We start from the raw sequence: 24,142 nt of genomic DNA on the forward strand, positions 1-24,142 counted from the left end.
GCTAATGTCACAAACATCAGCTTGAAAACTTCCTTCTCTGGGTTAAATTTCTCGCATTTTATTTGGTGATTTGCTGAAGTATTAGCTAATTTTCTATGGCCTTAGCTTTCTCTCTCTCTTTTTGTTAAAATAATCATTTGGGCTTTCTTATAAGTGTAAGGAAACATGGACACCAATGACTGTGAGTTCTGGTTCATGAAACTTTGGGAAAGCTTGACTTTATGTAAGACCCTGCATCTCTAGGGCAGTATACTGCTGCTGCCCTACAGCCTGTTCTCCACATGATGCTATGGTGGTCTCTGTGCTTTAAAAAATACATTTCTTTTATAATCTTTTGAATATTAACAAATGTACAATGTTCACAAAACTTTTAAGTTGACACATGTATAGAGCGAAAACTCTTGCTTCCACTTTGTCCCCATCTACCCATTCCCACTCCCCCAGTCTTTAGGTAACCACTTGTGTTAGTTTTTTATGTATCCCTCAAAAGTCTTTTTAAAAAAAATGTAAAGGCAAGCAATTACAATTTTTTTTCCTATTTTCCCTCATTCCCCCCCCCCCAAAGTGAGCCTGTTCTACACACAGTTCTGACCCTTGTTTTGTTTTGTTTTGTTTTTTTAGTATTTTTGTTTGTTTGTTTTCCCACCAACTAATATACTTTGGAGATCTCTTCATAACAGTATTATCAATACACATAGGCCTTCTCCTTTATTTCTTTTTTTTCTTACTAGAAAGATGAGATTCATATTTATTTATCAAGCCACTAAGGAATGCATTACTTTCACATAAAATAAGAGAAGTATTTCTTTTTATGCTGCATAATATTCAAACAATCTCTTTGAAACATAAACCTGTTCATGCTTCCCCCACTTTTCTCTTTTAAGATAGAGATATCATTGCTTACAATTTGTTCATTATACTACACTATCAGTCATCACCATTGTTAGTAAGGAGTTATCTTTTCCTTTGAGTTTGTAGTATAGTGTTGATTCATTTGAATCTTAATATTCTCCGATACAGTTTTAAAATATTGGTGGTAAAGAGGGGTGTTGGGACATGGACACTTTCAGACACAGTTAACAGGAGTGTAAATTGGTCTGGCCTTGTTGAAGAGCATTTTAGTGTGGGTCCACCGGGGGCCTGAAAATGTCTATACCCTTTGATGATATAGGTCACAAACCCCTCACTCATAGGGCTTTCTCCTAAAGCAGTATTGAGAGACAGGGTCAAAGATTTATAAGTAAAGATGGTCACTACACAATGTTATTTCCAGTGACAAGAGTTAGAAGTATCCTAAATATCCAACAATGGGTAGTGATTAACTATCTATATGATGGAATTGCTAGGCAGATATTAAAATTCATGGCTTTGAAAGTTTTTTTAATGATAGGGGATAGTACTTGTGTATATTGTTGAATGAAAGGGGCAAGATGCAGTTATTTTCACCAAAAGTGATCTTATGAAAGGAAAGACCTATTACCTCTTCCTAATACACAGTTTGGTCCATAAATACTGTTGAGCTGTAGGCAATTCCAATAATAAGTGCTGTGTGTGTGTAAGGCCAGAGATGGAGAAGTAAGGAAGCTGTTCCTCTATATTCCATTATTGAGAATGCATGCATTTTTGAGTAGCCTCATTTTGGGGTGAAGTGGATATGTGTGTGTGTGTACAGATATATATATAATGTGTATATATATGTAATGTGGAAAACAGACATTTGACTATATATTGGTTTCCTTTTTTATTACTATCATGAGCATTCTACAAATGTTAGGTATATAGAGCTCTGCATATGAACAGATAGTCTAGACCCTTTAATTAAATTTTGACATTGGTTGTATAGGTAGTGGGATGTAGGTAACTTCTTTGGGTTTAATATCCATATTTTTAAAAATGCATGTGAGTTTTTTTTGTTTGTTTGGTTTTTTTTTTTGAGGTACCAGGGCCAGGGACTGAACCTGGGACCCTGTACGTAGGAAGCCAGCACTCAACCACCGAGCCACATCAGCTCCCTGAATTGGTTTTTTCATTGGTTTTTTGTTTGTTTGTTTGTGTTTTTAGGAGGCACCAGGAACTAAACCCAGGACCTACCATGTGGGAATCAGGTGCTCAACTTCTTGAGTCATATCCATTCCCCATGAGTTGCTTTTTTAAGCAAAGACGCTGGAATTGCAACGTGCTATGCTAAGAAGTGTTTGTGTTCTCTCCAGCCACTAAAGAAGGATTTTAAGCAGGAGGATGACATGTTTTGACAAGAGCACACAGTAGCTATAGGACCTTGATCAAAATACGTAACCACTTTTGAACTCAGTGTCCTCATCTGTAAAACTAGAACAGTAAAACATACCTTCTTGGGTTTTGAGGGGAAATTAAGTTGGATGATGCTGTTTTGTAAGCTATAGTTTCAAAATAATATAAATACATTTCTGAATTTTATATCAGTAAGGAAAAGGTTAACTTTTTCAGAAATGAGAAAAGACCTTAGTTCAAGAAATTGAGATAAGATCATTATCAGTTTGGATTAAAAACAATATAGTAATCCTCTCACATTAAATCATTGACCTAAGGATGTCCTGTTTTTCTTTTGCATCATCTTGGAAGTTACAGACTTGGCCCCTTTCATCAGCTCACCTAGCTCACCTATGCCCTAAAGGCATATCTTATTGAGGCTATTTGCGGGGAGGGGTGGCGGTGGGAATAATCAGTTATGTGAAAGTGCTCTTCAAATATAATTTACCTCCCCCCAAGACAGGTGGTCTTTGTGGCTGTTTGCTATCTCAAAATGATTTTCTTTGGCCATTATAATTTACCACTTAAATTTGTTCTTTATGCAGATTTCCCAGAATTGCTTAGAAAAGAAAGCTTGTTTTCTCCTGTTTTACAAGCTGTGTTTCAGATGTTGAATATTGTCACCCCACCTAAATTATTTAATATCTATCCTTAAATTAATAAGCTTGGTAAACTTTTGAAAACTCACTGATGTTTGCAGCTCTTCAAGAGCACACCTGACCCCTAGTGACTGAGGAGGGAATGGTGTAAGAGCAAAGAATGGAAAGGGTTAAGAAATAGAATTTAAAGTAAGATGGTATTTGTTGTTTACCCTCACCTTAGAAGAGAACATTTTTCTCCTTGACCTGATGAAAGGTTGTTTTCACGACAGTGGCTACAGCTGTGGAATATGTGAACGGGGCTGCCGATGGGAATAAAAATGTTGCTGCTCCCACAAATCAATGAAATGTTGACATTTCAGATGGTCTCTGCATGTTTTTCAGATAGTTTGGGGCAGAGGGAGCTTTCGTGAATATAAGTGCCAGCTTCCTGGTGGGGGCAGCTGAGGGGCGGTTATGGCCCACTGAGAACCAAATGAATCTCTCACTTCACAATCTGTTCTTTCCCGGCAATGAACTCTTCCTCAAGGTTCTTGGGAGTCTATGTGAAGAAATCACCATGTTAGGACTTGCTTAGTCAACTCTGCTGAATAGCTAGTAAGTGGGCAGTGCTTGACTCCTGTGTAAATCACCTATTTTTAATATCAATGACTGCTGACAATGAGAAATCAAATTTAGTTCAATTTGAAAACTATACATATTATTTTTGATGTGCATTTCTCCTTGTTTGTCTTCTTTCTTTAGATAAAGAAGAAACAGCAGGATGTGGTTAGATTTCTGGAAGCCAACAAGATAGAATTTGAGGAGGTGGATATCACAATGTCTGAAGAACAGAGGCAATGGATGTACAAAAACATTCCTCCGGAAAAGAAGCCTACTCAGGGCAACCCTCTGCCACCTCAGATATTTAATGGTGACCGATACTGTGGAGTGAGTAGCTAGGTTGCTAAATACCATTTGTTTAGGTCATCTGGTCAGGTGACAAATGTGACCTCTTCACCCAGTGCCTTTACAGGTCCGTAAGTCCAACAGAGGGTGAAGCTGAGAGGGGAGATGAGTCCAAGAAGATAGTGTGCATGTGTGTGAGTTGTGTGATGTGTGAATGCTAGTAAATGTGTGTTTCTCTGCCTGTGTGCCTATCTCTGCTATGGAGAAGTTGTAGGAAGGGAAGCTGTATATTTTTTTATTAATACCTTTGGGGGGCAGAGTGGTATCTTTATCCCTCTATGGTAAAAATAACTGCTAAGAGATGATTATAAACTAGCTTCCATTTTTTAAATTATAATGAACCAGTTGGATCATTAAGAACATCTAAAATGTTAGGTGCCTTCCTGCTATGTGTAGCACATGAGAAGATAAAGTCATTTTTGTGTAGTTATCCACCTTCCTTCTCACTCTTTATGTTAAAAAATAAAATTGAGAAGCTTTTTTTCCAATGAGTAAGTTAGCCCTTGCCTTTTGACATAGAGCAAGTACATAATCATTGTTTTCCCCACAGACCAAAAGGAGTTAATAGTTGAAAATGTTTGTAAACTGTGCAGTTAAAAAAAGCTAATAGTCAAATAGTCATAGAAAGCTTAGAGCAAAAATCCAGCAGTTCAAAATATAGTGAAGCTAATAGTCAAATTGTAGTAGGAGGCTTCAAACAAAAACTCAGCCGTTTTCTCTGTGTTGGACTTTGCAGGTATAAAAATGTCTTTGTTCTGGCCTCATAGTTGAGTGGTCGTTTGGCTGGGCACTAGAAAAATCCTAGGTTGGAAAAAACTTTGCTGTATAGCTTCATTTACTGATTGCCAGTGCTGCTCCTGAAAAGTCTAATACTGTTATCCTTGACCTTTTGTATGTGGTAGTTTCTTCTATGCAAGTTTGTAGGGTTTCTTCTTCATATATGTGTACTAAAATTTTTTGGTGTATTGCTATAATATATGCTGATTTTTTTCCCTTTAATTTTTTTTTCTTTATTAGAAAAGTGATGAGTTTACAGAATAATAATGCATAAAATATAGTATTCCTATATATTACCCTACCACCAACACCTTGCATTGGTGTGAAACATTTGCTACAGTTGAAGATAGTACATTTTTATAATTGTACTACTAATTAAAGTCTGTGGTTTAACTTAGGATTCACTGGCTGTATAGTGTATATTCAGAGATTTTTTAAAAATTTTATCCTGTTACCATATATATATTCTAAAATTTCCCCTTTTAATCATACTTAGATATATACTTCAGTGCTGTTAATTGTGTTCACAGTATTGTGCTACCATCACCATCATCTTACTGAAACATTTCTGTCATTCCAAACAGGAGCCCAGTCCCCATTCCTTATCCCCTGTCCCTGGTAACCTATATTCTAGATTCTGACTATATGACTTTGCAATTCTTATTGTTTCAAATCAGTTAGGTCATAAAATATTTGTCCTCTTCCGTCTGGCTTGTTTCACTCAATCAGTTGTTACATATATCAGGACTTCATTCCTTTTTATGGCTGAATAATATTCCACTGCCTATATATACCATACTTTATCTGTTCATCTGGGTATATACCTAATAGTGGAATTGCTGGGTCATATGGTAGTTCTATACTTAGCTTTCTGAGGAACTGCCAAAATGTCTTTCACAGCAGCTGAACCCTTTTACATTGCCCAGCAATGAATGAGTGTACCTATTCCTCTGCATCTTCTCCGACACTTGTTATTTTCCATTTTTTTAATAGCACCCATTCTGATGGGTATGAAATGGTATCTCATTGTGGATTTGATAGGCATTTCCCTGATGGCTAATGATGTTGAGCATCTTTTCATGTGCTTTCTAGACATTTGTATGTCTTCTTTGGAGAGATGACTGTTCAAGTCTTTTGCCCAGTTTTTAATTGGGCTATTTGTCTTTTTGTTGTTAAGTTGAAGGATTTGTAAATATATACTGCATATTAATTGTTTATCAGGTATGTTGCTTCCAAATATTTTTATGTGTAGGTTGTTCTTTTATTTTCATGATGAAGTCCTTTGAGGAACAAAAGTTTTTTATTTTGATGAAGTCCCATTTATCTATTTTTTCTTTTGTGCTTGTGCTTTGAAGAAACCTTTGGCTAACACAAGGTCCTGAAGATGGTTCCCTATTTTTTCTTCTAGGAGTTTTATGCTTCTAGCTCTTACATTTGGGTCTTTGATCCATAAGATATCAGATATTTTTCATTCCCTATGCCAAATGCTAAGTGGGCCCTCTGGAGTGCCTATGAATTAGATATTGGACATCTTACCTTGATTTTACATTTTTCTTACTTATTTTCTATTGTTCACCTCTTTGACTTTTTGTTCTATTTTCTGGGAGATTTCTCCATATTTACCCTTAACCTTTTCATTGAATATATGATGTCATCTTATTACTACCCTCCTTTTCTTGGTCTCTGATTTTTTCTTTTTATTAATTATTTTTATGACATCATGCAAGATCATAGCTCAATGATTATACAAAATATAATTTAACTTTTCTTCTGTTACCAGTATTGTTCTTGTTTCCACTGATTTTCTTTTCTTGCACTTTGTTTGGTCTTTTCTCTCAAGTATGATGGGCTTTCCCTGAATATCTGGCGATCCTTGTCTTCTGTTCATTTGAGATGAGGCTCTGGAGCACTAATTTGAACCTGCATGTATGTGCATGCAGTTCTGCTGCCTAGTGAGCTTCACTGTAGGATGACTGGGTAGCCTTGTTAGTGTTCTCATATAAACACTAATAATAGTATCTGAAGGTCTTTTCTCAGACATTGGTTTCGTTTTTCTAGGGAATGGCCTTGAGTCTCCTGCTTTGGGACTATCAGCCTGGCTACTGGAGTTTTGGACTACCAGGGACCTGGAGGGTCTTACTCTCCATCATGCATGTTTTTACTCCATATCTTTTTCTCCCCCTACTCTCTTCAGGTGTTAATTTGTTGCTTCTCTGAAGCCATATCCTTACAGAGTTTCAAACAATCTCACTGCTTTTTGCCTTTCCCCCACTCTCCCCACCTTCATAATAACCAATGCTACAACTCCTGACCTTTTCTGTGACCCTGCAGCTTGCTTCTTGTGGATGCTCTCTCTCCAGACACTGAGGTTTGATGGCCCTTTGCTCTCTAACGTTCCCGCCACTTCTTCACTCATTTCCTACATACGTTTTAGTTCAGGACTATAGATTTCTCCTGATTATATCAGAAATGGAGTTTCTGTTTCTTGCTTTTATTCTCGTTGTTTTGTTGACTATTTGAGAGAAAGGGGGTAGAGACATCTTTAAAGCAAAAGCCTTCAGAGCCTTTGAATAGAAGTATGTGCTGAATGAATAAAAGCATGTAATGTGAAGTGAAGTGAACTCTTCCTTGTTTTCACCTCTTTATGACTTTCTAAATCTTTATGTGTCTTTGCCCTGTGGGGTCTATGGAAATTTTTTCAGATAGACTGTCTGGGAGCTGGCTAGAAGCTTACATATTGATTAAACTGTGCCAGATAAATAGCATCTTCTCTGCTTGAGCAATGCTAGTCCCATGGTGGCAATGACAGTATATTCATTCTGCCATTATAGTCTGATCTGGCAGGAATTTTGCATACCTTGTCTGTTCTTATCAAGGTCAAGTAAATTTGACTTTGACAAAAGCATTAGAGTGCAACAAACCATAAACCTCATTCATCCCACCCCCATGGACCTCGCTTTACCAAGTGACAGCTTAGGAGGGGTCTCATCTGGTTGGTTAACCTATGGAAACCTACCACATTGCAAATGACAGGATCCAGAAAGCCTGTAGAGTCTCCTATCTCCTGGAATTGACTGGAAATGTATTGCTTTATTTATTTTTTTTTAATTTTTTATTCCCATATTCCCCACATCCCACCCCCCCACCCCCACTCCCCCCACATCAACAACCTCTTTCATCATTTTGGCACATTCATTATTGCTTTATTTTAAACTGTATGAGCTAAGCTTGTGAGACATGGAGTAAGCAACTGTTAAGTTACTTGGTAGCCAATGTGGACAGTTGCCTTTTGTCTTATTTAGCAGTTAAGTATCTCGCCTATTGGGAGGAATTCCCTGCTGTCTGGAAGCTCCTTGGCATGACCAATCTGTTTTTCACACCTCAGAATTTGAGCGTTGAGGGAATGAGGCTCGTCCCTTGGGGGCTTTCTGTGGCAGTGAGGACCCAGAGGTGATGGGGCCAATGATGGTGGCTGCTGGTGTCCTGATGAGACCGATGCTCAGGGGTGTCTGGGGGTGCTCTTGGCTGTCTAGACACAGAGGTTCCCCCCTCTTTTCTAAATTGGTTGTCCAGCTTTGCTTTTGATTGAGCACCCTGATGACACTCCATAAATTCCTTTTGTCTTAAGTTGTCATTTCTTTTGGGAGTTGTTTTCCATCAAGAACCCAGACTGGTACAGACTGGTCTTGCTGATTCCCTAGCACGTCCCACTGTGAGCTGATAGGGTCCTAAAGGTAAATAACCTAATGCCTAGGCTTTCCCGAAGGGCTTTCGTGTCATATTTGGACTTTAAACAGCTCAGGTTCTCATGTTCAAAGTTCTATACTTTTGTTCTCGATCTGTGAAACTGGCATGTGTGGAATGCACCGAAAATTAAAATGTACCTATCGACACAAAAGGAAAATATCTACTCCCCTTTATTTTCTACCTCTATTCAGCAAACAAATGATCTAATTTTTAACTATGTTTTCTTTCTCTTTGCTTTCTAAACTGGTAGTCAGAAATGGGGATGTAGTCAAGTCTCATTTAACTGAGGACATATTAACCAGTTTGTGGATTGACCATCAAAAGGGAAAAAACAAAACGTAGTGACTACTCACATAGCCGAGACAAGTTGGTGCAGCTTCACCTGAGGATGCTCATGCTCAGAGTTGGACGTTGGGTGAAAGTGAGGAGGCGGGGGAACCTGTGGCTGGAGTTACTCTTGTAATGTCCTGTCTTACAGTGAAGAAAGGACAGCTCAGCTGAATAGCAGATGACAAAATATGTTTACAAAAAAAACCCACAAAAAACCTTTTGACCATTTTCCATGGAGCTATTTATAGGATTATTGATTTTTTAAAGCTATTGAATTACTTTTTTTTCTCTCTCTTTTAGATGGTATTTGGAGAGTGTTAAATTTATACTTAAGCACTGGATGCATTGCTAGCCAAGTAAGGTTACACTGATGTTTGACTACTTCTGTTTCAGTGGCAGTGTGGCGTGTTCCCCATGTTCTCCAGATACCTTGGTTAATTGGATCCTGCAAGTAAGCTAGAGACAGGTTAGAACAGGAGGAACAGAGGGGCTAAATGACCAGCAGTGGATCTTGGCGGCATCTGATCTCCTCTCCTCTCCTCCCCTTCTCGTAAAAGGAGACAAGGAGATGCTCTAGCCTCTTCTAACCACGGGTGGAGGCCCAGAAGCTGATCGGAGCATGCCTGAGTGTATACAGTTGTTATTGTTTCCCAAAGCTGCATTTATATAAGACTTTTGAGAAGATTCTCTTAGAATCATACATTTTAAGTGAGTTTGGGAGTCTTTTTTGAAATATGAGAAACCTATACCCTTAATTATCAGTTTTTACAAATCCCTGTTTTATGCATAAGATTTCATTGAAGAAAAAAGATCATTATAGTATCTTTCTCTCTCTCTCTTTCTCTCTTCAGCTAAAATTCTTCACAAGATTGTTGGAAAGAGATGGTTACAAGTTTTGATACTGAATTAATTTTTCATCCAGTAGCATTTTATTATTGTTTTCTTTCTTTTTTTAAAGATTTATTTATTTATTTATTTCTCTCCCCTTTCCCCCCACCCCCCGCCCCGGTTGTCTGTTCTCTGTGTCTATTTGCTGTGTCTTCTTTGTCTGCTTCTGTTGTTGTCAGCGGCCAGGAATCTGTTTCTTTTTGTTGTGTCATCTTGTTGTGTCAATTCTCCGTGTGTGCGGCGCCATTCCTGGGCAGGCTGCACTTTCTTTCGCGCTGGGCGGCTCTCCTTACGGGGTGCACTCCTTGTGCGTGGGGCTCCCCTACGTGGGGACACCCCTGCGTGGCACGGCACTCCTTGCGCACATCAGCACTGCACATGGGCCATTTGCACAAGGGACAAGGAAGCCCGGGGTTTGAACCGCGGACCTCCCATGTGGTAGACGGACGCCCTAACCACTGGGCCAAGTCTGCTTCCCTATTATTGTTTTCTTAATGCTATTAAAATGAACATGATAAGTAGGAAAAAAATTGAAAAGTGAGATTGGGAAAGAAAAAGGGTGAGACAATCAGTTTTGCCTTCAAATAAGACTGAAGACATTTTGGTGTATACAGTTTCTTCCTACAAGTAGCTTTAAATTTTTAAAAATCACATTTTTTATCATACTGTATATACCATTTTGTGTCATGTTATTGTAAACTTATTTTTAGAGGTTGCATATTATTCCCTTGTGAATATTCATAATTAGCCTAATTATTTCTCTATTGTGGTCTGTTTAGTTTGTTTCCAGTCACTGGAAACAATACTTCATCACTGGTAAGCTGTTCTGTATAGTTCATTAAATTGAATGCCGTTTTAGGAATCACATTCTCATTTTAGGTTATTCCTACTCCTCTTCATGTCCTCTTTATCAAACAACAAATTATATGGGGGGAAGTGCATTGTTATCAAGATATGAAGGGTTACTATTGGTGACCTCAGAATTTAGGTTCAAGGTAAGAAATGTCACTTGATGAAATGAAAACTAGTAAAAATTAAAACAAGATCATTGTTGGTATGTGTTTTTGGTAAACCAAGTTGGGTTTCTCAGTCCCTGGATGTGCCCAGAATCATAGAATAAAGACTGCCCATCTTCCTACAGATTTGATTTGACTTGAAGATTTATATGAAATAAGCATACTTACAAAACATAACATTTTTTTAATGCACAACAAACACTGATTTATTATAGAGTGAGATGCCCCATTGCCATGAATTTTTATGATTAAACGGAAGGCTCCAAAGGAATTTCACATTTGCAGGGACTGCTTCAAAATTAATCCTCCAATCATCCAGATCAGGGTTTGGGCCACCTAGGTTTTGTAGGCCACACACCTCTGCATATTCTTCGTTTTGTTTTGTTATTGTTTGCTTTTGTTTTCTTTTACAACCCTTAACAAATGTAAAAACCATTCTTTGCCCACAGACCTTTCCATAGTTTTAGTCCTGCTTTAGACAGTCATTTAAATTCCCCTCTGCCTGTTGGGGTTCTTTGTACTAATGTTGGAGAAACCCTGGGTTAGGTGTTTCCCAAGCACCTTCATGAAAATTAGGTGTACTCTCTAGAATGGAGTAGAACAAAATGATGAACAGAACTGTTGACATGCATTGTAGCCTGTATTAACATACATTACATACATTGATTATGTATTACTAGAACTCTGGTGGTCTATACAGTCAAAAAGGGGGAAAAAAAGAAAAGAAAGCTAAAGTCTAAAATCTTCATCATTGTCAACGGACGATTGTGCTCTGTCCTAAAATATGAGTATTCCTTATTTAGGTTAATGGCTACATCTTCTACATGGTCTCAAGGCAAAGCCCTGGAAATCATTCCCACACCCATTTTCCTCTCCTCATACACCCAATTGGTTATCAAATTCTGAAACTTTTTTCTTCCAACATAATTCTCTTTCTCTCTGAAAACTCAGTTCAAATATACCTTGTTATTAAGTGTTCCCTAAATAACTAGGACTCTGGTCATCACCTTATACCCCCATTCCACTCCCCCAGGCCCAGCAAATCTGTGTGTCATTACTGCTTTAGGACATTTATCTCATTATACTAGATTTTTTTACATGTCTTTTCTTGCCCTGTGCTCAGTCTTACCACATTTGATGGCCCATTTTTAAAAAAAAATCAATTTTATTGATACATATTAATAAAGCATACAATACATCCAAAGTGTACTATCATTGGTATTTGGTATTATCACATAGTTGTACATTCAGCAATTCATTCATTATTAGGGCATTTTCATTATTACAAAAATAATAATAAAAAACAAAAAACAAAAAACTCCTCACCTTTGAATCTCTTTATGCTTCCCCTTCTATTCTGTTTCTGTCTCTAGCTTATTTGTATTTATTTTTTGTATAGATAGAGTCAAGCTATATGTAGTACCTTGTGTCTGGTTTCTTTCCCTTAGTATATTACCTCCCCCCCGCTTTTTTAACCTTACTGGAAAATTATTAACATATTACTATATACTACTGACCATAGTTTGCTTTGGTTGTATTTTTGCCCGATATTAATATCTTGTAACATTAACATACATTTGTTCAGTTTCAGATACAAAGTCTTATATATGCAATATTACCCATATTCATATTTCACATGAGGTTTCACTATGTTATACAGTTGCATGTTACAGTTTTTAGCTTTCCTTCTAGTACTATTCATGACCTTAGACTTTTCCTTTCAACCACTGTCATACCAATGTAATAGCACTGCAGTTTCAAACATTATGATATGCTTTTACCTTTTCTATTCATTTCCAAACATTAACAACTTTTAAAAATCAATTCTGCGCAGATTAACCCTCATTCTATTTTCTCTAGCATCATTCTATTTTCTGGTGACCTATATTCTAGTTATTAACTCCATGAGTTTACACAATATATTTAGTTCATAATAGCTCAGTCATACAGTATTTGTCCTTTTTATGTCTGGCTTGTTTCGTTCAATATAATGTCCTCCAGGTTCATCATGTTATCATATGCTTCAGACTTCATTTCTTCTTTATGCTGCATAATATCCCCTTGTCTGTATCCACCACAATTTATTTATCCATTCATTGGTTGATGGACACCTGGGTTGTTTCCATCTTTTGGCTAACTATGACTAACGCTGCTGTCAACATTGGTGTGCAGATGTCTGTTCTTGTCATTGCTCTCAGTTCTTCTGGGTTATACCTTGTAGTGGTATTGCCAGGTCACATGGCAAATCTGTGTTAAACTTCCTCAGGAACTACCAAATAGTCCTCTACAGTGGCTGTAGTGGAAGGTTCTAGATTCTGAGCTTCTAAGTTCTTGGCTTATGTTGCATAAAATAATTTAAGGAGACACCATAGGGTAGGCATGGGAGTAAAGAGTTTATTAAGGAGCAAGAAAACAAGAAAAGTACATTTACAAGGCATGGACCTACCTAGGTGTGCTGCAGAGTAAGACAACATGCATTGGGCCCCAGGTCAGGTCTTTTTTTAGTTAGGTCAGTAAATAGTCAGTATGCTTTTAAGATTATTCCCAATTTTAGAATGTTATTAAAGTGAGTGAGGTCTAGGGTGAGAATATCAGGGCATTGCTAATAAAGCAAAAGAGGGCACAGACAGGCTTTAATTAAAAGTTTAGACTCACCAGTCCTCATTGGGTGTTGGGAGTGTTTCTTGCCTCTTTGTCTCCTGACTGGCTCACCAAATAATGTTAGTGGCAGGCTGAGTGCTGGGCTTCTAGGTTCTTGGCTTTTGTTGTATAAAATAATTTAAGGACATACGATAGGGTAGGCAAGGCAGTAAAGAGTTTATTAAAAAACAAGAAAAGAAAGTATACAGTCTGAGGCATGGACCGTGGGGATACTACAGAGTGAGACATGCATGGTGCCCCAGGACAAACCCTTTTAAAGTCTTTCCTCCTCCCCCCTTCATAATGTTGGGGCAGGTCCCCAGCTTTTGCTGTTCTGTTTGGTTGCCCCCCCCCAGGCAGTTCTCAGGAAGCCAATGGTGAGTCCTTTTGAGGCTATCTAATCCCGAACAGGATTCTCTTTCCAAATGGGAGTCTCATGGCCAGGGTCTCTTGGGATCCCTCAGGAGGTTTCCAGGTGGGGTCTCACAGCCATGTTGTCTGTTGGCCATGTTGCCTGCTGGTCATGTTGTCTGCTGGGTCTTCAGCTGTGACCCAAGTCTTCCCTCTCCCTGTCTGTACCGTTCTACATTCCCACAGTAAATAAGCATTCCTGTCTCTCCACATCCTTTCCAACACTTGAATTTTTCCTACTATTTAATAGTGGCTATTCTCATAGGTGTGAAATGATGTCTTACTGTAGCTTTGATTTGCATTTCCCTAATAGCTAATGATGTTGAACATTTTTTAATGTGTTTTTTTTGCCATTTATATTTCTTCTTTGGACAAATGTCTATTCAAGTCTTTTGCCAATTTTTTAATAGGGTAGTTTGTCTTTTATTGTTGAGTTGTAGTATCTCTTTATATATCATGAATATTAAACCCTTTTTAGATATGTAATTTTCAGTTGTTTTCTCCCATTGAGTCGGCTTCCTTTTCATCCTTTTGACAAAGTCCTTTGAGGTGCAAAAGTATTTAATTTTGAGGGGGTCCCATTTATCTATTTTTTCTTTTGGTTGCTTGTGCTTTGGGTATTAGATTGATGGCCTATTTATCTTAGTAATCTTGGCACCTGGTAGAATGCCAGGAACTTGGAACATGCTTAGCAAGCATTGGCTATGTGAATGGTGAACGTGTACTAAAATGTTAACAGCTGAGGAGGTTGCTAGCCCATTTGGTTGGGTCATGCCTTGTTGAAGTATGACCATTTGCTAGTATGTGGTTTTAGGTCTCTTAGACCTGACTGTGCTGCATTTCCTGCTTTTTATTAATAAAAATAAAGCCAAAGGAGTCGAAAGTAAGCTTATTGAAACTTTTTCTAAATTTATATACTAGGAAATCTACTTGGGAAGCCATCTCTTTTAGAAACTCACCTATCCCATAGGTAGAATTTTCTTAGGAATCATTTGATCTGAATTCAGAAATCTGTGTTCAGAGACCTTCTGTCCAAGAGATTACTTATTTAATCTAGAAGAATCTTCTCCTTCAGATGCTTTACTATAAATATTCTTATATGGCATCCTTATAGATAGCAGGAGTGAAGAGGGGGGGAAAAGGTTGGTATAAATTCCTCTTTATCTCTGGTTGCTACTCTGATCTTAATCTCTGGAAGCATGATAATTTAATTTGATATTTCTGTAGTTTTATCTCTTCTATATAGCACTAGTTTTTTGTTTTGCTTTGTTTTACTTTTGTTTTTCATGAGAAAAAACATGTTTATTAAAGCAGGCAGTAGGATAGGAGATGGGGGTGTCTCAAATCTGCCTTCCTCAAACAAGGGGTAGCAGGGATTTTTATGGATTCAAACAGAGTTGGGTGGAGTGGTTACCATCACAATGGTAGGTATGCACAAAGGTTAACCTATTAATAGTTTTGAAATAACCATAAACAAGGGTAAGATCAGTCTAGGGAATTTCAACAACGGCTGTTTTTAATAAATTGGAAAAGTAAGAGAAAGCATCTATATAGTGTTTTCCTAATCGTAATCATTTGTTAATTCTTCACTCTCAGTTACAGTTTCAGGTTTCATTTTCGCTTCAAAACAAACTGGGCACTTTTGCTTATCAACTAAGCAACTAAAACTATTTTAAGTTAGTTTATTGAGGACAGGACTGCCTCAGTCAAAACTCTGGTATTTGCAGAAACCAAAGTGGGGCTGGATTTACCTCACTGTGGTTCAATTTTGTTGTCTGTCAGAAGAAAGTTTCTCCTGGTGTGCTTTCTCAGAACAGTGTAGTTCATTCAAAAGTTCTTCAGAGTCAAAGTGATTTTCCTGCTACAGGAGCACCTGCAAGGTAAGAGGGCCATGCAAGGCAATTGTTCCCCACTGAGCCTTTCTGGCATATCTCCCCAGCTCCACTCTCTGCTCCCTCTTCCCTTCATTTCTCCCCTGCTTCTCTTGGCATCTGGGACTTACCTTCCTGGCTTCTTGCTTTTGACTTCGCCACTTGGCTCCAGGCGCAGGTGGAAGCCTGAAGGTAGCTGTGCCTTAACCATGAATATTTTAGCTTCACAGCAAGTTTTCTTAGCTTCCCTCAGCTATCCTGTAGAGGTGGGCAGACTGTCATCATAGTTCATAACCTTGGGGATTTAAAATCCTGCTGCCGAGACCTTTCAGAGCATGTTGCTGAACTCTCATAACACAAATTTTTATTCTTTTGTTTATAAATATTTACTCTCACATTTTCACTTTTACCAAGTTGTTTGCCTCAAAATTCTGCAGTGATGAATCTTAGTACATGACTTTTATAAAAATCGTGACTTGTGCTGTATTAAAAACCCTCAGCCAGACAGTTTGAACCTATCCCAGTTGCATGTTTAGTAGTATATCTTAACTGTATAAGGGTAGTTTTCTTTTTATTAACATTTTTTTCCCTCTGAGTTTTCTACAGTTGAAGTTAATAACAAGAGAGCAGTTTTTTTTTCAAAAAGTTTTTTTAAAGATAATAAGGCCATGTTAATATCAACATTAAGAAGACCTGTTTCACCAAGGATAGTTAGGGATAGAAGCTTTTGTATTTCCTAATGTTATTGTTAGAGAATTTCTGATTTTGTGCTAATTTTTGCTTACACTAAGCATCATCGTAATGTAAAAGAGTAATAATTAAGACTTTTTTCCTCAAGGGATTAAATAAAAAGAAGGGAGAGACATGATGTTGATCTTGAAATGAAAGTGAATTTTTACAGTTTTTTTTTTTCTTTTTGGGATACTTTCTTGATATAATAATTTTAGAAATTTGTCTTTTCAATTATTAAAACTTCCATTCAAGCTTTCAGAAGCTACCCTGTCCTAGAAATTAGCACAATAATAAAACTAAGTATTGCATTTGGTTATGAAAGTGGTGTTTATAGAAATGGTAGAATTCAGTGGTCATTATAGAAAACCCATAAAACACAGAAAAGCAAAGAGGTAAACAAACATACCTTGTACTCTGTTAAAGAATTTGATATGCTTTCTTCATGCATATACATATTTATGTTTATACGTATATACACTTATGAACACGTGTATATGTATATAGGTTCACATTATATATGCTATTTAATAATGATATTTTTACTTTTTTTGTAAACTGAATAATTTTACATGGCATTACATGTCAAAACCATTTTGAGTGGATACATATTAGTTTATCATATTGTTTTCCATAATTTCTCATTTTTCTATTTTGTATTCTGTGCTATGAATATCCTTGTTCATGTATTTTTGTGGCTAACTCTACTTCCTTTTTTCTCTTAGTAGTTAAAAAGTGTACTGGTTTTGTTTTAATTATAGTAATTCCTTCATGTAGCAGAAAGGAAAACATTCAAATCCTATAATTGAGTAGTAAAAAGTGAAAAGTCATTTTCCTTCTGCCCCTTATACGTGACCTCCCTACAGATTCTCAAGATGGAGCCTCTTTCAAGAAGTTCTGCTGGGAAACGGACTTGGCCCAGTGGTTAGGCCGTCCGTCTACCACATGGGAGGTCCGCGGTTCATACCCCGGGCCTCCTTGACCCGTGTGGAGCTGGCCCATGCGCAGTGCTGATGCACGCAAGGAGTGCCATGCCACACAGGGGTGTCCCGGCATAGGGAAGCCCCACGTGCAAGGAGTGCGCCCCGCAAGGAGAGCCACCCAGTGCGAAAGAAAGTGCAGCCTGCCTAAGAATGGCACCGCACACATGGAGAGCTGACACAACAAGATGATGCAACAAAAAGAGACACAGATTCCTGTGCCACTGACAACAACAGACTCGGACAAAGAGACAAGACGCAGTTAATAGACACACAGAAGAGACAGTCGGGGTGGGGGGAGGGGAGAGAAATAAATAAATAAATCCTAAAAAAAAAAGAAGTTCTGCTTTTATAGTTTTCTAGTGGTTCCTATATTAATATCTATATTCCTTGATTTTAGGATTTAGATAGTAGCATTCAGTTTTTTTTTTTTTGAAGAGGCCAAGAATTTGGCATTCTTATAGCTTCTCTTGCTTCTGCCTCATTTTGATTTATACACATGCATACATGTATGTGATATTGTTAAAATTACAACAGTCACATTCTCTTCTGTAACTGCCAGAAGTTGTCTATGCTTTGTTTATGGGTAGCTTTTTGAATTTTGAACTCAGTAAACCCTACATTTGCATTGTTACAATTATATTAATATAAATACTGTCCCCTACAGCCTGTTTAATAGTGAGAGCAGTTGGAGGAAGGATATATAATTCTATTTTACTAAATCCCTGTGGATTAAAGGAGATGGACACCAGTGCCAAGCATCCAAGGAGTTCTCTTAATTCATTTAACCCTTTTTCACTTACTCCAGTTTATATTTGTCTGACAAAGATAGGAGATTTCATTTTTATATTTTTTTGTATTTGCATGGAATACCTCCTGAAAAGAAAATTTTTAACGTAGTGTCCTTATGTGTGGTAAACTTTCTGAATGAAACAGTTTTGAAATGTCTAGTTTGCTTTCACTGTCAATGGATACCTTGGCTAAATAGAAAACTATAGATTTAAAATAACTGTCCCTTAGGAAGTATTCATCAGTTTTCTTCTGTGTTCATTCTTATAGGTAGGTTGTTTTACTTTTTACCCCTAAGAGGTTTTAGGATTTCCTTAGAGTTCTGAAATTTCATCAGGATAACCTTCCTTCCTCCCTCCCTCCTCAGCAATTGGTGGGAAATTTCAAACTGAAAACCAGTGTCGTTTTTCAGTTTGGAAAATTGTATTCAGTTATTTCTTTGACTTAATTTCCTCCCCTCCATTTTCTCTCTTTATTCATCTGTAGGTTATTATTTTTTTTAAAGAAATGAACTTTTTGCCTTCATGGTCTAACTTCAGTATTTTTAATTTGCATAATTGGAGGTACTGAGCTGGGGATTGAACCCCCTGGGGCCTTGTCTGTGGGAAGCTGGCACTCAACCACCAAGCTACACCAGTTCCCTATCCCTTGGTCTTGATGCTTTCTGTACTGGGAGGCATTCTCGGCTTTTACCTTCTAGATCACAACCTTTATTTTCAACTCTATACAAATCTGTTCCTTATCCTATTTATTAAAAGTTTAATTTGGCAATCAATTTAATTTCCAGGATGCATTATCTTCTTTAATCTCTCTGAGGATGTTAATTAAAGCCTTTTTAAAAAAATTCTTTTGTTCTATGAATTATTTCTATGTTCTCCAGGGTCAGCTCTGGTTGTTTATATCTTTGTCTTGTAGGAGCTTGTCTTGAATTTTCTCCAAAGTTGTGCAGATCTGTTTCCCTTCGATGAATAGGAGGGCTAAATAAGACTGTGCAAGTGGGTGGGTAAGTAGAGAAGCAAGTCTAGAACCCCTAAGATGCTAAAGAAAGGAGAACCTTGCTCAGGCAGTGAAACATTTCACTTCAGTGTGTGTCCCTCCAAATAAACCTCCTTTCCTTGTGTCCATTTGTGTCTGATGTGGGATCTAGATTGACCACAGACTCTGCAGTCTTCTCTTAGGCCTCTAAAACCTCACTAGGGGTTTTTAGCAGGCAGGCAGCCAATGTTCTTTTTGTTTTTTGTTTTTTGTTTTTTTAAGGAAAAAGAGCTCTCCTTTTTTTTTTTTTTCAAGATTTATTATTATTTTTTTCTCTCCCCTTCCCCTGCCCCTGTTGTCCGCTGTGTCCATTCGCTGTGTGTTCTTCTGCATCTGCCTGCATTATCAGGTGGCACTGGGAAACTGTCTCTTTTTTGTTGCGTCATCTTGCTGCGTCAGCTCTCCGTGTGTGTGTTGCCACTCCTGGGCGGGCTGTACTTTTTTCACACAGGGCGGCTCTCCTTGTGGGATGGACACTATGTGGGGTACCCCTGCTTAGCATGGCACTCCTTGCGTGCAGCAGCACTGTGCATGGGCCAGCTTACTACATGGGTCAGGAGGCCCTGGGGATCGAACCCTGGACCCTCTATATGGTAGACAGATGCTCTATCAGTTGAGCCATGTCTGCTTCCCACCAATGTTCCTTTGAGACCATTTCTTCAGAGTTCTCTCTCCCTTGGGAAAATAATTTACTGGCTTAGCCATTACTAATGCATTTCTTTATTATCTTGGTGATTGTCCCTTCACAGTCTTCTCCAGCTCATTGTTTTCATTGCCTCAGACTTGCAGTGTCTTTGGGGGTGTCCTTGGGAAGGAATTGTTCTTCTTCTGTTGGACTTTGATTTCTTCTACTGTTTTCTCTGCCAGTCTAGTTCTGGTTGTTTCATTTATTCTCGGTATTTCTAAAAAGTTTATTGCTTCTTCCCTTTCCTATGTTTAACACAAAATTTTTATTCTTCCCAAATTCAGTTGATGCCTGGGGTAAGGAGGGAGGTAAATGTTTTTGCTTGCTCTGCCATTTTGAACCAGTATGGTCGGAAGGCTTCAATGTGAATTAGGAACTTAAAATCCTCAGCTTTGGGCTTGCTCATATTTTTGGTATTTGATATAAAAATTGCTGAACAAAGCTGTTTTGGACAACTTCATCTTACCTATCCTACCAGGAATGGAACTGTCAACAATTTTATCCTTCTATATCAAGATGTCATACTATAGAATATAGCATTAACAGTCCTTAACCATGAAATGAAGAAATTCTGCTCAGTGAGTACCCTCAGGCCTGAAAGAAAATTTAAGAAGGAGCCGCTGCCTATTTTAACCAGCAGTAGCAACTCTTTTAGTCTTTAAAAAACTAAAAGTTTTTTTCTTCTCTTGGATAAACCAAATTTACCTTGGCTCTTTTAGAACTGATTGCTGCTACCCTTTCCTTGGGGGGCACATGTTGTTTTTGTTTCCTGTGGCCTCCTGTTTGATTATGCCTTTGACATGTAGAAATAATATGGGTGTGTCACTTAATTGTCACTGACTTAGCTGTGGGAAGCAATGCAGCTTTTCAGAGTGGCTGCTGTGGGCTTTCTGTACTTTTTTCTTAGGGAACTCCAAAAGGGCAGGGAACTTTAAGGTCTTTGTTTCAAACACTTGTCAAGTCTATAATAGTCTAATTCGAGTGCATGGATTAGTGCAAGTAAGTTTTGTAGAAGAATGAGACTACTGTTAATTTTACCTGTTGTGAACTTTGTCATGTGCTTATAAATGTCTCAACATTGGTTTTCACCTGAATACAGAAGTATGGGCCATGGAAGCTTTCTTTTTCTTTGTTTTCTTTCCTTCTTCCTTCCTCCCTACTCCTTTCTTCTCTCCCTCCCTCCCTCTCTCTTTCTCTCTCTCTTTCTTTCACAACTGTTTAGCTTGTTTTATACTTAAAATTATAGTATTCAGGTAAATGTTACATTAGTGAACCAGAGTGCTTGGTTATGCTAATATCTATACAGTTCAGAAGTTATTCTTTCCTAAGCTTCTGGCACAAGAAAAAAAGTGAATTTTGTCCATTGTTTTAAGTGTGACGAAAATGTCCCAGCTTCTGAAATTGGGAAGTTTTATCTTGAATATGATTTGTCTGTCTGTACCCTTCTTCAAAGGAGATGTTAACTGATCATTATATTCTATAGTTACAAAAGGTTTATTATCCTAAATTGTGCAATTTGCAGACAAGTAACACTTCAGAGGGAGTGCCTTTGACTATAAGGAATTTAGCAAGCCTGTTTAGGAACTTTATAGGGAGTTTACTGAAAAAATTTTTATTGGAGAAGTTGTAGGTTTATATAAAAATCATACAGAAAATGTGGATTTCCCATATACCTCCCCTCAAGCACACAGTTTTCTCTATTACTAATAACTCCTTGCATGAATGTGATAAATTTGTTACCATTGATGAAACAATATTATTATAATTATACTATAGTCCATAGTTTACATTAGGGTTCATTCTTTGTTTTGTACAGGCCTATGTTGTTGTTTTTTTTAAAGATTTATTTTATTTTTACCTGCTCCCTCCTCTTCCCCCCATTGTTTGCACTCACTGTTTGTTGTGTGCTCTCTGTCTGCTCATCTTTTTTAGGGGACATTGGTAACCAAAATTGTGACCAATCGCTTGAGCCACTTCTCCTCCCTAACTGCTGTTTCTTTCATTGTGTTTCCATGTTGCCTCTCCTCATTGCATCATCTTCTTGTGTCATTCTTGCTGCACCCACCTGTTGCATTAGCTTACTTTTTTTCTAATTTTTATTTTATTTTTTTAAATTAATTTTTCTTCCCTTCCCTGCCCCCTCCCCCCAGTTGTCTGCTCTCTGTGTCCATTCCCTCTGTGTTCTTCTGTGTCCGCTTGTGTTCTTGTCAGTGGTACCCGAATCTGTGTCTTGTTTTGTTGCATCATCTTGCTGCTTCAGCTCTCCATGTGTGCAGCACATTCCTGGACAGGCTGCACTTTTTTCACACTGGATTACTCTTCTTATGGGGCACACTCCTTGCGCATGGGGCTCCCCTACGCAGGGGTGCCCGTGCATGCAGGGCACTCCTTGCATGCATCAGCACTGCGCATGGGCCAGCTCATACTGGCCAGGAGGCCCTGGGTTTGAACCATGGACCTCCCATGTGGTAGGAAGACACCCTATCCGTTGGGTCAAATCTGCTTCTCAGCTCACTTTTTTGATTTTCTTCTTTAGGAGACACCAGAAACCAAACCCAGGACCTCCCATGTGGTAGGTGGGTACCTAACATCTGCTTCCCCTATATATTTTTTTTAAACATTTTTATTCTAGTGACATATATTCAACTTAAAATTTCCCTTTATTAATCACATTCAAATGTATAATTTGGTATTGTTAATTATGTTCACAATGTTGTAGTATGTCACCACTGTCCATTAGGAAAACTTTTTCATCACCCTAAATAGAAATTTCATACCTGTTATATAAGTCAGCCAAAGGGGTGCTGATGTAAAGTACCAGAACTCTGTTGGCTTTCATATTTATTTGGGGTAGAAATATACAGTCACAAGGTTCTATAGAGTCCAGCTCAAGGTACCATAAGAGGTACTTTCTCACCCAAAGTCATTGGCCATGTGTGAAGCAAGATGGCTGGCAATGTCTGCAAGGGTTCAGCCTTCTTCCTCTTAAGGCTCCATGGTCCCAGCTTCTTCCAGTCTCAGCTGGTTTAGCTGCGTATTAGGCTGGTTTCTCCCCAGAACTTGTTTCTTTCTGGGCTCGGCTACTCTGTTCTCTTCACAAGGGCAACTATATACCATCAGGCTTATGTCTCCTCCCAGAACTGCAGGATCCTCGTGTATCTTCTCTGTGTGTCTACTTCCATGTGAGTTTCTGTTTTCTCAGCCCACCAAGGGGGCTGGGACTCAATGCTGAGTCACACTCTAATGACACGGTTGAATCAAAGCCCTAATCTTAATATAATTTAACAGATATCTCAGCTGAATCTAATACATTCAGAGGGTTATTATGCCCAGAGGGACAGACTACTTTACAAACGTAATCTCTAATTTTGGAATTCGTCAATAATCTCAAACTGCTACACCATTTTTTTAAAGCATTAAACCCCCATTTCCTACCCCTACCTGGACCCCTGGTAACCTGTATTCTTGTTTCTGACTCTGAATTTGCTGATTCTAATTATTTCATCTTTGTGAGATCAGACAATATTTGTCCTGCTGTGTCTAGCTTTTTCTATAGTGAGTTTTTAAAATAAAATTTTTTAAAAATTTAAAATTTAAAATTTAAAAAAAGCATTTTAAAATAAAATGCTTTTGGGAAGTGAATTTGGCTCAATTGATAGAGCATCCATCTACCACATGAGAGGTCTATGGTTCAAACCCAGGGCCTCCTGACTTGTGTGGTGAGCTGGCCCACGTGCAGTGCTGATGCGCACAAGGAGTGCCGAGGGTGTCCCCTGCGTAGGGGAGCCCCACGCACAAGGAGAGCCGCCCTGCACGATAAAAGCACAGCCTGCCTGGGAGTGGCACTGCACACACGGAGAGCTGATGCAGCAAGATGATACAACAGTAACAAAAAAGACACAGACTCCTGGTGCAGCTGACAAGAATGCAAGCAGACACAGAAGAACACACAGTAAATGGACACAGAAAGCAGACAATGGGGGGTGGCGGCGCAAGGGGAGAGAAATAAATAAAAAATCTTTAAAAATAAATAAATAAAAAGAATAAAATGCTTTTAACCTTGGTAGTAGGAACCTTAATATAATTTTAAAAATATAAACCTGACAAATGAAATGAATTTGATAAAAAAGCAGAAGGTTTTCTTTTTTTGGGAGAATGCCTAAGGACATAATATAAGAACTTATATCTTAATAAAAAGTGATTTCTAAATTCCTGATACTACATTACCTTTAAATTGTTTCACATCACGCAGTTTAATTTATAATTTCTGAAAAGAGGTATTATTAAGAAGTCCTAAATTTTAAATTATTGATCACCTACTCTTTGTCTAAAAGTACAAAAAAGTAATATATCCTCTTGCATGTTTAAGATTCATTAGTCCATTCAAAAGCTTTAAAATTCTTTATAA

The 24,142-nt window shown here is 38.0% G+C and overlaps 1 protein-coding gene across 2 annotated transcripts in view; it reads left to right on the forward strand.

The window, feature by feature from the left end:
- The window catches only part of SH3BGRL2 (SH3 domain binding glutamate rich protein like 2), a 76,554-nt gene that overhangs the window by 38,225 nt on the left and 14,187 nt on the right, over positions 1-24,142 (forward strand). For both annotated transcript variants that reach the window (XM_071218575.1, XM_004450578.5), the window contains exon 2: positions 3,633-3,818. In XM_071218575.1, the coding sequence (XP_071074676.1) occupies positions 3,633-3,818 (186 nt within the window). The remainder of the gene's footprint in view (positions 1-3,632; positions 3,819-24,142) is intronic.

The sequence above is a fragment of the Dasypus novemcinctus genome, chromosome 11 (assembly GCF_030445035.2).
Source record: "Dasypus novemcinctus isolate mDasNov1 chromosome 11, mDasNov1.1.hap2, whole genome shotgun sequence".
Lineage (NCBI taxonomy): Eukaryota > Metazoa > Chordata > Mammalia > Cingulata > Dasypodidae > Dasypus > Dasypus novemcinctus.